Below are 14,940 nucleotides of genomic sequence, written 5' to 3'. Positions count from 1 at the left end.
TACGTGATTTTGTTTAACGATCTCCTGACTGCCTTACAGTGCGGCTGTTGAGAACCAAATACTGAAACTGACATCCTCTTTTCAACTTAAGGTTACGAATAAAAATTATGTCCGATTCCTCTCTGGCTGGCAGCAAGACAACAAACCTCACGTCCTTCTGTTTGACCAAATGCCCGTCGTACCACTGCTGTACAAGGTATTTTGCGTGCCGGGGGAACGTTTGCTCTTCTGTTGGTGCAGTGAACTTGCCATGTGCTTGCCCTTCCCGCGAGTAAGAGCTGATCCAAAAAGAAGCGTTTATAAAGACCAGAAATGGGCATTAACCACCATACACAGAGCACCTATGGGTGCCCTTACTGCGCTAGTGTGCCTTCCCCACACGTGCTAGTATTTAGTCCTCAGAAGAGCCCAGCGATACAGAGACCATCCGTGTTTTATAGACCAAGACATTGAAACTTAGACAGGTTGTAGCACCGACCCCCGGGGTGACTGTGTGATTCCCTTGAAGCCTGTCTGGACCCGGACCCGCCCCCCGAGTGACACCCTGTGGTCCTGCACTTGCGGCACACCTCTGGCTAGCGCTGGGACCTGAGATGCGAGAGGAGGGTGTCCCCCTTGACCTTGGGCCCAGTCACTGCCATCGTACAGGGTTGAGGTAATGCCTCAAACACTCCACACCTCCGACCCAGTGCAGATCTCAGTAAAATGAATATTTTCCTCTCTTTGTACACACACACACACACACACACACACACACACACACACACAGAAATCCCTGCGTTTGGCTTCGTTGGTACAGTTTGCGTGCGTGGAACACCATAGAATTCCTCCGAGTGCACCAGGGTCTAGCAGCCTGAGTGGGGCTATACAAGCTAACATTCGCCAGCCGCTGGTATGAACGAGTCACGCGTGGTGTGTGTGGTTCCGTGCCCTCAACTTAATTTCTTCCTCTCTATTGCACCCTAACAGTTGACCGCTTTTGCATACAAGGATTACTTGTCATTTGGATACGTACACGTCGGCTTGAGAGGGGCAGAAGAGATAACAAGGCAATACGACGTCAATGTCTACACCCCCACCATCTTGGTCTTTAAAGAACACATCCACAAGCCTGCAGATGTTATCCAGGTACGTGAGAGTCATCCTGTTGTGAGATTGCCTTCATGTTTTATCTTGACCTTTGTAAACAGCAAAATTGAACAAGGCAAGTGAGGAGGAGAAATTCGTTTTGAATTTCTTCCTTCAGAGGCACAAAATTTAAACATGAGTTTGGTTTTCATCTGATTTGGTACTATCTTGCTCAAAAAAAAAAAAATCTTTCGGCAGGAACTAGAATGATGGGAACTCCAGGGCCCAGGGAGGAAGATACAGGGGGTTAGTGTTGAATGGGTACACTTTTGGTTTGGGAAGTGAAAAGGTTCTACAGATGGACAGTCTGGACATGGCTGCACAGCAGTGTGAATATACTTCATGGCACAGAATTATGCCCTTGGAAATGGTTAAAATGGTCACTTTTACATTATGTGTATTTTGCCACAAAAATAAAATAAGAACCAATAATCATCTTTTCCCTCTAAAGTGCTCCTGTCAGAAAATCAGTAATGTTCTTCTATAATAAGGTACAAAAATAGATTCAAAAGTCAGATGTAAAACAATAATAAAAAGGAATTAAAAAACCATAAACTGGAGCGCCTGGGTGGCTCAGTCGGTTGAGTGTCCAGCTTCGGCTCAGGTCATGATCTCATGGTTTGTGAGTTCAAGTCCCGCGTCAGGCTCTGAGCTGTCAGCACAGAGCCTGGAGCCTGCTTTGGACTCTGTGTCTCCCTCCCTCTCTGGCCCTCCCCTCCTTGTGCTCAGTCTCTGTCTCTCAAAAATAAATAAACGTAAAAAAAAAATTTTTTTTTTAAACTAACTCGGAGACCATATACATGAATATTTATCTGATCTTAAAGAAGAGCTAAAAGTCTTATTGGAAAATCTTCACTTGATTGTAAGTTTAAAATTTGCACATAAATACTTTATAATTTTTAAGTTAAACGATAAGCTGAGGGAAATATTTACAACCAATCTAAAAAAGATTCAGATCTTTAATTTCTCGTGAGTTTCTTCTAGTCAAAGAGATCAACACAGAACTTCCTGAAAGTGACCCCTTAATGGGTACAGAGCTTTCTTTTGGGATGATGGAAATGTGTGGGACTAGAGAGAGGTGATTGTGACACAACACTGTGCATATACGAAATGCCACTGGATTGTACATTTAAAAATAGCTGATTTTATTTTATGTGAATTTCACCTCAATAAAAACAATTTTTAGTAAAACTTTCCAAGAAGAATGGGCTGAGAATATGAACAAAATTCTGAGAAGAGATTCCAGTGACCAAGAAATCACTTTTAAAAATTAAATCTCACTGGGGCACCTGGGTGGCTCAGTCGGTTGAGCATCCAACTTCGGCTCAGGTCATGATCTCGCGGTCCGTGAGTTCAAGCCCTGTGTCGGGCTCTGTGCTGACAGCTCAGAGCCTGGAGCCTGTTTCAGATTCTGTGTGTCCCTCTCTCTCTGACCCTCCCCTGTTCATGCTGTGTCTCTCTCTGTCTCAAAAATAAATAAACGTTAAAAATTTTTTTTTTAAATAAAAAATAAATAAATAAATAATTTTTAAAAAGTTTAAAAAAAAAAAAAAAGATGATGTTTGAGTAAAGACCTTGGGAAGGTGAGATTACCTGTTAGGAATCTTTCCTCAGGGAGTAGGAATTCAGCCAAAACTTACATGCAGAGATGTTGAGTATCATTCGTAACAGTTTTCACTGGGGCGAAAATATAAATATGCAGGAGTAGGCTAATTATTGGTATATCCCAAACAGGGACTGCTCTACAGCCATGTAGCCAATTAAAATAGCAGTTCAAGAACACTGAATGATGGGGATGATTTTCGTGACATAATGTCAAAAAGAGCAAGCAGGATGCGTAACTGAGGGGCCTCACCCTGCAGCCGGTGGGGACTCTGTGGTCATCTCAGACCAGAGTTCCATTCTGAGCAAGGCAAGACACATTAGTTAATGAATAACTCAGACAAAATCATTTAAATGAAGTCTGTAGGATACTGGAAACTGAAACAGATAAACGCACAGAGACTAAAAGTTCTCAACGCATATCAACCGTATACACAGTTTCAACACTGATCTCAATTTTGTAACCACACGTATGCATGTGTGTATATGTGCGTGCATACACGTAGGAGAACACTGGAAATAAATACATCTCTTGATGGTAAAATTACATGTCATTTGCATGTTGGGGTTTTAAAAAATCCCTACAATGAGCACGTATTCTTTTATTTCTTGAATGTTATTTAAAAAAAAATCAAAAGAACCCCTTGACTCACCTTCTCCGAAAGGAAGCCAGGATGAGAAGTTCTGTAAAATCCTGTATTTCTTTCATGCAGTAAACGTTTCATTGCCTGCCTGCTGTGTAATGAATACAGAGGCGCCCTGACATCCAGAGTTAGTCTTTGTCCTCACGACCCAGTTAGAGGAGAAGAGGCCTAAAGGCAGTTCCCATCCACCGGCCTAGGTGACTCACTCAGACGTGAATGTAGGGAAAGGGCACTTGAGATGGGAATGAGGTCGGACATCGCGTGTGACAGAGCCAGACGGGGGAAGTGGACAGTGAGGAGAGAAGAGCAGGTTTAGGAAGAAGGTGACGAACTCAGCTGTGGATGTACAGGGTGAGAGCTGCCCACAGGGAATCTAAGGGGAAATGTTCATCGGACAGTCGGGTGTAGGGGTGTGGGTCTTAGGGAGCTGGGGAGAGGGATTTGTAGGCCACAAGTGAGTGGTCAGAGGCGGAACTCTTCAGTGTGGAGCGATCTCCCAGTGATTATGTGAGGTAAGGAGAGAAGGGGGCCAAGGACAAAATTGTGGACAGCCGTCAGCAATTGAAAAGGGGGTGCCCGATGGCGACTGAGGAGCTGAGAGGGTCCGTACGAGAACATGCTGGCGGCGTAGAGAGAAAAGATCATCTCAATCCAAGGTCGATCTCTGACGACTTCCCGAATTGCTTTTCAGTAATAGCTTCTACTCGTGAGAATGATTTATTTATCCCTTGCGGACAATTGTAACTCAAACACACTTAGAAAATTACTGGCACGGTGGATGCTTTACCAGTATGTTCATTAAGGACATAAAATGATATAAAGTGACTACCGACGTCAAGTCACTTAGTAGGTGACACCAGCAAGACCACTGGTCTCATGGAGCTCTCCTGAGCTTGTTTTCCTTTGCTGGATAGTACGTTTGGCCGCACGGTAACATCTCGGTTCATCCTTCTTTTGACGGGCATTTCGGGGCTTTAGGAGCAGTGTCGCCATGAACACCATGTGCAATCTCGGTCCATCTGGGTGCCTCTAGGACAGCAGTTGGCAGATCGAGGTTCACAGACCCTGGAGTGAGGCTGGGAAGTCTGTGAGCTCAGAACGATCTCCATAATCACACAGAGACATAACATAACTGGTCCGTTGTCTCTGTGTTGACACTTGCCCTGATGGTGCGGAAGCAGTGGTGGGTAAAACTCCCGGGGGCACAACCCAGAACATAATCGAAAGCCTGGGCCCCAGACCACCAGTAAGCATGTGTTTTCACTCCTAAGCAATCACCATAGAAACTAACCAAAACCACCCTCATTTATCACTTAATACCCTTGATGAAGCAGTGACAAGTATAATTTTGTTAATAAATCTGTTGACCCTTGAGTACATGTCTCTTGGATATTTTCAGTATTCTTTGTGATAACACACTGCTGCTGCAGGCAGGGTATAAAGATTGTCTTGAGGGGGAGCATTTGTGTGATTACCTAACTCATGAGTTTTGAACTAGCCCTTTTCAATGGAACTTTTTTTTTTTTTTGGAGAAGGTGCGAGGCAGGGGCAGAGAGAGAGGGGGACAGAGGATCCAAAGCAGGCTCTGGGCTGACAGCAGAGAGCCCGATGTGGGGCCTGAAATCAAGAACCATGAGATCATGACCTGAGCCGAAGTTGGACACTTAACTGACTAAGCCACTCAGGTGCCCCAACAGGATGTTGTTTTTACTTGAAGGAATAAGTGACAGACACCTATGGTTATTCAGACTTGGCTTTGGGGCAGACATTTCCTAAAAACTGAATGTAGTGAGCCTAGCACTTGAACGGAAACAACTGATGGTATTTGTTGCCAATGACAAAATTCAGGTTTCCAAGAAAATTAGAATTTTGAAAAATTGATATCCGCCATTATGAACTTCTCAGAATTTTATGATAAAGTTGGTTCATCAATGTGGCGCACTTTTGTTTTATATGTATAATAAAATTTGCCAGCATTTGGAAGATCAGTGAACCAGTATTATCCAAATAACCAGTGCATGATATTGAAAAATCATGCGTGAGCAAAAGATCCATTCTAAGTGCAAGGTGATCAGTGACTATGAATTTAACAAAGTATTAAAAATTCATTGAATCCAGGGGTGTCTGGCTGTCTCAGTTGGTAGAGCATGTGACTCTTGATCTCAGAGTCGCGAGTTCAAGCCCCACATTGGGCATGGAGATTACTTTAAAAAAAAAATTTTTTTTTAAAGTCCATTGAATCCAGATAGCAACTAACTTTTAACAAACTACTTTCTATCGAATTTTTACATAGTAGCAAAAAATATCCACAGTTATGGGCGGGGGGGGGGGGGGGGGGGAAGCTATTAAATTAAACCTCCCTTTTCCAACTGTGTATCTATATGAGGCTGGATTTTTCAGCCAAAACAACATATCACCACAGGTTGCACACAGAAACAGATATGAGCGGGACACCTGGGTGGCTCAGTCATCGAGCGCCTGACTTAGGCTCAGGTCATGATCTCGTGGTTCATGAGTTTGAACCCCACGTCGGGCTCTGTACTGACAGCTCAGAGCCTGGAGCCTGCTTCGGATTCTGTGTCTCCCTCCCTCTCTCTCTCAAAAATAAAATAAAAACATTAAAAAAAAGAAAAGAAGCAGATATGCCAACCCACCTGTCTCTTCTCTGAGGCCAGACATTAGAGAGAATTGTCAGAATGTAAAGCAGTGCTACTCTTCTGACTAAACATTTTTGATTTTGGAAAAAATTGGGTTTTTTTCACTTAAAGATGTTTACGTTAACATGTATGAGTTTATTATTTTCTAATGAATTGCTAAATATGTTTAAAATTTGTCTAATTTGGGGTGCCTGGGTGGCTCAGTCGGTCAAGCGTCCGACTTCAGCTCAGGTCATGATCTCACAGTTTGTGAGTTTGAGCCCCGCGTCGGGCTCTGTGCTGACAGCTCAGAGCCCGGAGCCTGCTTCACATTCTGTGTCTCCCTCTCTCTCTGCCCCTTCCCTGCTCATGCTCTGTCTCTCTCTGTCTCAAAAATAAATAAACATTTAAAAAAATAATAAAAAAATTAAAAAAGATAAAATTTGTCTAATTTATATCTAATAAATATTAATAGGTAAAAACCACATTAAGCAAAAGTTCTTTGGGGTCCTCAGTAATCTTAAGAGTGTAAAGGTGGGGCACCTGGCTGGCTCAGTCAGTAGAGCATGTGACTCTTGATCTCCGGGTTATGGGTTCGAGCCCCATCTTGGATGTAAAGATTACCTAAAAAATAAGATGTTTTTTTTTTTCGTTTTTTCAAATACTTATTAAGTTCTAGTTAGTTGACATATAGTATAATATCGGTTCAGGAGTAGAAAGTAGTGATATGGAATACCCAGTGTTCATCATAAAAAAATAAATAAAATCTTTTTTTAAAAAAAGTGTAAAGGTGTTCTGAGACCACAGAGTTTTGAGACCCGTTGCCTCTAGGGTGTATCTGGTTGCAACATTGCTGGGCCCTGGGCTGTGCACATCTCTAGCGTCTCTAGGTGGTGTGTTTTCCGAAGGGATGTTACCAGTTTCCACCTCCACCGGTCACGGGCGAAAGTTCCAGTGCTGCACCTCCTTGCCGGCACCGGTTCAAGTTCATGTTTCCGAGTTGACTGAGTCTGTAGCTGCATCTCCTTGTACTTCTGCTTTGCGTTTCCCTTAATCACAAGGAAGCTGATTATGCGCCTTCTGGATTTCCTTCCCCTTTGCTGGCATGCCCACCAAGTGTTCCACCCATTGTTTTCTATTGAATTGTCTCCCTTTTCGCTAATGATTTGTAGCCACTCGCTTATCCAGCTAGACTCAAGCAGTGTGAGTTCCTGGCGCGTCTGGCTCTTGCCAGCTTATGTTTGCGAGGTCTGTACGTGTTGTCTGTGGAGCTTGGCGTGAATATACTGCAGCGTAGCCAATCTGCTGCGGACAGACGTTTAGATCTTTCCACCGTTTAGTTATGTGACCAGTGATGCTCTGGATATATTCTTGTGTTTGGTATCATGTCGGTGAACACATGTTCTTACTTTTAATGTAGTCGCTCGCATCAACAATTCCCTTTATGATTGGTTCTGTTTACTATTCAGGACGCCTTTCCCTACAGCGAGGTAGTGAGGATAATCCTTCCGTGGAGCTTCTAAAAGCTTTATGGTCTGTCTTTTGTACGTCGGTAGCAGCCATCTAGAAAGAGTCACGATAGCTCACAGAGCAAATCCTCCCACCTTATTTTTTGGGTTTTAGCAGGGTGGGGAGGTGTCTTCAGAAGCACCTTGGCCGTTCTTGGTGTCTTGCACATTTTGTATTCGCATTACGTTCTGTCTGTCAAGTTCCATCAAAACAAACAAACAGAAAACTTGTTGGGATCTTACTGATTTGGTATTGATTCTTCAAATCAGTTTGGAGAGAGGGGCAGCTCCGTGGGTTGAGCGTCTGACTCTCAATTTTGGCTCAGGCCGTGACCTCGCGGTTTGTGAGGTCGAGTCCTGGGTGGGGCTGTGTGCTGACAGTGCAGAGCCTGCTTGGGATTCTCTCCCCCTCTCTCTGCCCCTCCCCTGCTCACACACACGCACTCCCTCTTTCTCCCAAACAAATAAAACTCTGAAAAAAAATTATTTTATATAAGTTTGAGGAGAACATGCCTCTTGACAAAATTGAGCCTTTCTACCCATGAGCATCATAGATCTGTTGCCATTTGTTTAGGTGCTCAGTAATATGTCTCCATAAGCTTTTTTTTTTTTTAAAAGGATCTTATTTTTAAGTAATCTCTACACCTAACATGGGGCTCAAACTTATAACACCGAGATCAAGAGTTGCACCCTCCGCCGACTGAGTCAGCCACGTGGCCCTCTGTAAGCTTTTATAATTGTCTCTGTAAAGATCGTGCTTTTTTTCCAGCTTACTTCTAGGTACCTTATATTTTTTATGCTGTTGGAAAGGGTATCTTTGTTATTACATCTTTTGTGTGCTGGTATTAGGTGATACAGTTAAATTTTTTTTTAACGTTTACTTATTTATTTATTTTGAAAGAGAGCGTGTGAACAGGGGAGGGGCAGAGAGAGGGGGGGAGAGGGAGAATCCCAAGCAGGCTCCACGCTGTCAGCACAGAGCCCGACTCGGGGCTCAATACCCCAATACCATTCATTATTAAACACTGACTCCGTGTCCAGCAGTCTTGCTAAAACTCTCCTACTGATTTAAGTAATTTATCTGTACCACCTTTTGGGTTTGCTGAATTGCAGTCACATCATCTGAGATTAATGGCAGTTTTGCTTCATTTTCTTCCAGCCCTTATTTTATTTTCTAATTTTTTTTTTATGTTTGTTTATTTCTGAGACAGAGACAGACAGAGCATGAGCGGGGGAGGGGCAGAGACAGAGGGAGACACAGAATGTGAAGCAGGCTCCAGGCTCCGAGCTGTCAGCACAGAGCCCGACGTGGGGCCTGAACTCACGAACCGTGAGATCATGACCTGAGCTGAAGTCGGTCGCTCAACCGACCGAGCCACCCAGGCGCCCCTATTTTATTTCTTTTTCTTACTTTACTGCTGACCTCTGGTGTGACACAGACTAGAAATGTAGTGATGGGGGGTTGGGGGGCATCCTTGTTCCTGATCTCCATTTCCCCAATAAAGTGTGGCATTTGCAGAAGGCATTTTGTAGCTACCCTCTTCAGATTAAGGAGGTTCCCTTCTATTTATTGTTGACCTGAATGGTATTGGTTTTTATCAGATGTTTTTTCCACATCCATTGAGAGATTATCTTGTTTTTTTGTGTTTAATCTTTAATCATCTAAAATGTGCCAACTAGATTAATTCATTTTCTTTTATTTTTTTTTTAACATTTATTTATTTTTGAGACAGAGAAAGACAGAGCATGAATGGGGGAGGGTCAGAGAGAGGGAGACACAGAATCTGAAACAGGCTCCAGGCTCTGAGCTGCCAGCACAGAGCCCGACACGGGGCTTGAACTCACGGACCGCGAGATCATGACCTGAGGTGAAGTCGGCCGCTTAACCGACTGAGCCACCCAGGCGCCCCGATTAATTCATTTTCTAATGTTAAGCCTAATTTGAGCTGATCAGATAAGTCCAGCAGGATCGTGACTTATATTATGCTTTGGGTATACTGCTGGATTCAGTTTGCTAAACTCTTGTTTAGGATTTTTGCATTTGTGTTCAGAAACGAGGTTGACTTCTGACTTTTCTTTCTCTTGAGGCCCATGTGAGGCTTTGCATCAGGAAGTGAGGTGGGTGCGTCTCCCTTTTTCTATTCTCGGGGAGACTTTATGTAAGATTGGATTGTCCTCTTGAAAGTTTCATGGAAACCATCTGTAACACCATCTGGGCTTTGAGTTTGTGTTTAAGGAAAGATCTTTGACTACCACCAGTTCACCTCCTTTAATGCTTATACAACTCTTTAAGTTTTCTGGTTTTTTTCAGATACTGCCGTATTTTTCTAGAAATTTTTCTCTTTCATCTAAGTCCTCAGATAACTTTAACTTTTGCAACACAGGTGGTGATACCTCCTTGTCATCCTTGATAATGGTCATTTGTGCTTTCTGTCTTGTCTTCACGATGGGTTTTACCAGAGATTTGTCCATTTGGTTGTTAGGTCTCCCAGAGAGCCAACTTTAGCTTTGTTGCTTCTTTGTTTCTTCTTCTCTTCCTATGTTTGTTGTGCTTCATGGATCTCTGTTTTCATTATTTCCTTCTTTCTCCTTTCATATTTTTTGTTGTTTCTTGTTAACTTCTGGATATAGGCCTCTAGGTCACTAATTTCTTTTCTGTTTTATTCATTTTTTAACATTACCCTCCAAGTGCTGCTTTAGCTATATACCCCAGCGTGTATAAATAGTGTTTTCATGAGTCATTCAAATTCAGAGAATTTTTTAAATATCTGATAAGCTCTTCTTAGTTAAGTAGGTGATTCAAAGTGTGTTTCTTAAAATATAAGGATTTTCTAGTTGACATTTTATATGGATTTCTAGATTGTGGTCAGACAGTCTGCTGTCTGTCTAATTTCAGCTCTTCGAAATGCACAAAACTTAGTAAAAACAAAGTGGCCATCATACGGTTTTGTAGTCTGCCTTTTATACTTAGTAACCTTGGTACTTTGGAGTTTATTTTTAATTGTTCGGTTTACTGCCAAGCTTAAATGGAAGTCAATTTGCCTGGAATTCAAAATAACTCTTAAGGGACGCCTGGCTGGTTTATTTCATAGAACATGTAATTCTTGACCTCGGGGTCATGAGTTCGAGCCCCATGTTGGGTGTGGAGCCTACTGAAAAATAAAATCTATAAAAACAAAACAAAACAAAGTGACTTTTTAAATCTGCCAGCATAAAACATTACACAGGGGCACCTGGATGACTCAGTTCGTTGAGCCTCCAACTCTTGATTTCAGCTCGGGTCATGATCTCACGGTTCGCGAGGTCAATCCCCATGTCAGGCTCTATGCTGACAGCGTGGATCCTGCTTGAGATTCTCTCTCTCTCTCTGTCCCTTCCCCACTTGTGCATGCTCGCTCGCTCTCTCGCTCTTTCTTTCTCAAAACAAATAAATAAATAAACATTAAAAAAAAAAAGTATACAAAAACTCTGCAGTGGAAAGAGCACTTGGTTTTCCTTTGACTTGAAATAGTTCTGTCATTGCGTCCAGCCCCACACTGTCAAATAGATTCCCACGTGTTGATTTCTTCGGACGGGACCTGTCGTATTTATTATATCACTTTAGCCAGGGTCCGCCACACTTCTCTTCCAGTTTTTTTTTTTTTTTATATAATCTTTGTCTTGAGTGCGGTTTCCGTACAACGTGACATTAGTTTCAGGTGTACAAGCTAGTGACCCAGCTTCCCTGTGTGCTGTGCTCACGACAAGTGTGGCTGCCATCTGCTGTCGCCATACAACGTGAAATTACAACTTCACGGGTCAGCCACATTTTTTTTTTCAGCTTCTACGTACAGCCCATTGGCAGTGAGCAGAGTGACTAAAAATCAACTGTTTGTTGGTTTTTCCGCAGGCCCGAGGTATGAAGAAGCAGGTCATTGACGACTTCATCACCCAAAACAAGTATCTACTGGCAGCCAGGCTCACCAGCCAGAAGTTGTTCCATGAGCTGTGCCCCGTGAAACGGTCTCACCGACAGAGGAAGTAAGGACTCAAGGCTGTGTCCCTGTCTGTCACTGCAATAGAGAGGCCACGGCACATTCTTCTACAGGGCGATTAAACATCTACCTGTGACAGTCAGAACTTTCTCTGTAGGTAACACAGACTGCCCACTCTGTTAGTAGTGGGGTGTGTGAATCCAGGGTGCCAGCCTGGCCCAGGGGGCAGAGAGGATCTCCCTAATTCGCAACCCTTTAGCTGAGGCCAGAAGGACGAACGGACTTGGGCCAGTTGTCGGGGACAGTCTGGGTCCCTTTAAAGAAGCACAGATACGAGAGAGTCCCTGCTCCTACAAGAGCGTCGCACACAGGGCGAGCCTTCAGAGGCCCAGGAGCGGGGCTGGGGCAGCAGCTAACCCTAGGGAGCTGTAGGACACTGAGGAAACAGTCAGATAACTAGCAGGGAGTGGAAGGCTGAGGCACATTTGTTCATACAGGGCGTCTAAAAAGTCTGGAAGTACAGGGAAAATGTCTTTTTAGACATTTCTCGGATGAATGAATCAGTGGCTTTAAATGTAGGGCTAGTTCACTGGGAAACGTGTCTAGATAGGAAAGGAAAACGTACTGCTCATTTTACTTGAAAAGATAACTAAAATATGATTTAAAGTGAGAAAATTTCCCGGTTTCCAGATTTGTCTGATTCCTTTATTCCTTTATAAGACTAAGAGAGAAGAAAGACGTTAGCTCGATATAAAGAAGTATATCCCGGACCCTAAGGATTGTTGTGTATGTGGCCCTCAGAAAATCTCCCATATCCACCCTCTTCTCACCTGTTTTGCCCCTGCCGCCCTAGAGCAGGCCACCGGCACCTGTCGAGAGACCCTGGTAGCCTTCTAACCAGTCTCTGCTTCCATACCCCTCTTGTGCCTTCCACACGGTTCTCCACACGTCAGCCAGTGATCTTACTGGAACTGCGTATTGGGCCCAGTCTCTCTCCATCAGAGGGTCTTTATCTTGCGGTCCTCTCCGCCTGGAATGCCCTGACCCCTTTCTTTCAGGCTTCTGCTCACCTCTGGGAGGTGACATGTCCCTGAGCAATCTGTCTAATGGAGTGTGGCTCCCCCCCAACCCTGGACTCTCTCTCTCTCTCCTCCTCTTCTTTTTCATAACAGTAGTTACTGCTTGTCACGATGTATCTATTTATGTGTGGTCCAATTTCCCCACTAGACTCTAAGCTCCACAAGGGCAAGAACGTTGTCCATCTTAGCAGGCATACAGTAAGTGCTTCCTAAATATTTGGGAGAAAGAGGGGCGCCTGGGTGGCTCAGTCGGTTAGGCATCTGACTTTGGCTCAGGTCGTGATCTCCCAGTTCGTGGGTTCATGCCCTGCACAGGGCTCTGTGCTGACAGCTCAGAGCCTGGAGCCTGCTTTGGATTCTGTGTCTTCCTCTCTCTCTGTCCCTCCCCCACTTGCATTCTCTCTCTCTCTCTCTCTCTCTCTCTCTCTCTCTCAAAATAAATAAACAGAAAAATTTTTTTTAAATATTTTGGAGAATGAATAAATGATGAGCTACACTTACCCTTGGAAAGATTGCAAAGGAAGCCCTTCAGAATGAGGCTCAGAGACCCCCAGCCCAAGATAGATTTGAACAACCCTGCCTGTGGCAGAAGAACTACAACAGTTGGCTTCTGGAAGCCCTTCTGCGTCAAGGACTCAGAGCCGTTGCCCCGAAAGAAATTCCTGGGCAGCTGGGTGGCTTAGGCGGTTGAGCAGCTGACTTGGGCACAGGTCATGATCTCACGGTTGGGGAGTTCGAGCCCCGCGTCGGGCTCTCTGCCGTCAGCGCAGAGCCTGCTTCTGACCCCTGGCCCCCCTTGCTCTCTGCCCCTCCCCTGCTTGCTCTGTCTCTCTCTCAAAAATAAATAAACATTAAAAAGAGAGAGAGAAAGAAAGAAATTCCTAAGTGTGGTAAAGTTTGCTTTGGGGAAGACATCACCAGTCTGGAAAAGAACAGGTCATCGGTGACTTGGAAATCCCTCGTCGGAGACCTTCTCACACCCGGCTTTCGTCTGTAAAATGAGCGCCTGCTCCTCGTCGCCTTCACCTGCCGTCGCAGATCCTAGCCTTGGCCTCGGAGATCAGTTCATAAAGTCTTCTCTTTTGTTGTTGTGCAGGTACTGTGTGGTTTTACTGACTCCCGAGGCTACCAAGCTGGGTAAACCCTTTGAGGCTTTCCTGTCCTTTGCCCTGGCAAACACACAGGACACAGTGAGATTCGTGCACATCTACAGTAACCGGCAGCAGGAGTTTGCCACCACCTTATTACCGGACAGTGATACGTTCCCAGGAAGATCCGCGGTGAGTCATAGATTCTCTTCTGACTCTGAGCTCTTGACAAGCTCATGGCGCCTGATACTGTTTCCTCCTCCTTTGGGAGTTTTGAATGCAGATTCCAGAGATCCAGAAATCTCGGAGCCTGTTTTGAAAGCCCACTCCTAAAACAGTCTTTGACCTTGGGGATTTCACCTCCTAGATTTTCAGCCTTAGACCTTCACAGAAAGCATCTTTCCTACGGGTAAAGGTTCAGGAGTGTCAGTTGTTTTCCCCAGTTTTTCTCCCCATGCCGGGTCTAGTCTTAGAGTACCTACTTTGTAAAATCTTCCTTAGACCACCAGGCTAAGGAATTTCTCCCTCCTTTACTTCTGCCTCTTTTTTTCACTTCATTTTAATTGATCTCTCCTTCCCTTCCCCTCCTTTGTCATCACTCTACAGAAGCATTAAATCCTCTCTTTGTCATCTTTTTGGTAATCATGGAAAATCTCTCTAAACGAGAAAGTTTCTTTATTATATTGAGTCAGAGGTTATAGAAAAAAGTCTACTCAGAAGAAAGAGCTTTAACTTTTAGCAAAAGCTGTGGAAAGTCACCATAGTTTCTTTGCCAGAAAAAAATGTAAATCTCTCGCGCATATTTTCTACCGATCCATATCCGTGTTTGAGTTCATTGCTGACTCCACTGGATCCTTTTTTCCACCCCCCACCCCACCCCCCCCCCCGAAAAAAGACCAAACAGGAACTTCCCATTCTTTTGGAAAGACTTCTGATGGCTTCCTCTCTTTTCCCGCCAGGTGTCTATCTTGGAAAGGCGCACCACGGGAGGAAGGGTAGTGTATAAAACCCTCGAAGCTCCCTGGACAGGGAGTGAGAGCGATAAATTCACCCTCCTGGGCTATCTCGACCAGCTGCGCAGAGACCCCGCTCTCCTGTCCTCGGAGGCAGTGCTCCCGGACCTGACCGATGAACTTGCCCCTGTAAGCACGTGGCCCAGGAGAGGGGGCTCCGGGCAGGGCTCGTGAGGAGCCTGAGCAGAGGCTGGCAGCACGCAGTCGTGGGCAAGGACTTCTCCCGCCTGGGGTTCGGGCGCCCCGTCCTGACCGACGTGCGTTTTCT

General features: G+C 44.6%; 1 protein-coding gene across 2 annotated transcripts in view; it reads left to right on the top strand.

The window, feature by feature from the left end:
* Positions 1-14,940, top strand: part of DNAJC16 (DnaJ heat shock protein family (Hsp40) member C16) — a 43,986-nt gene that overhangs the window by 22,564 nt on the left and 6,482 nt on the right. For both annotated transcript variants that reach the window (XM_060625563.3, XM_060625565.3), the window contains 5 exons: positions 92-196; positions 970-1,128; positions 11,408-11,538; positions 13,668-13,851; positions 14,619-14,801. In XM_060625563.3, the coding sequence (XP_060481546.3) occupies positions 92-196; positions 970-1,128; positions 11,408-11,538; positions 13,668-13,851; positions 14,619-14,801 (762 nt within the window). The remainder of the gene's footprint in view (positions 1-91; positions 197-969; positions 1,129-11,407; positions 11,539-13,667; positions 13,852-14,618; positions 14,802-14,940) is intronic.

The sequence above is a fragment of the Panthera onca genome, chromosome C1, assembly GCF_046562875.1.
Source record: "Panthera onca isolate mPanOnc1 chromosome C1, mPanOnc1 haplotype 2, whole genome shotgun sequence".
NCBI classification, from domain to species: domain Eukaryota; kingdom Metazoa; phylum Chordata; class Mammalia; order Carnivora; family Felidae; genus Panthera; species Panthera onca.
The sequence above is the reverse complement of the archived record's forward strand: the minus strand, read 5'-3'. Positions and strand labels throughout refer to the sequence as shown.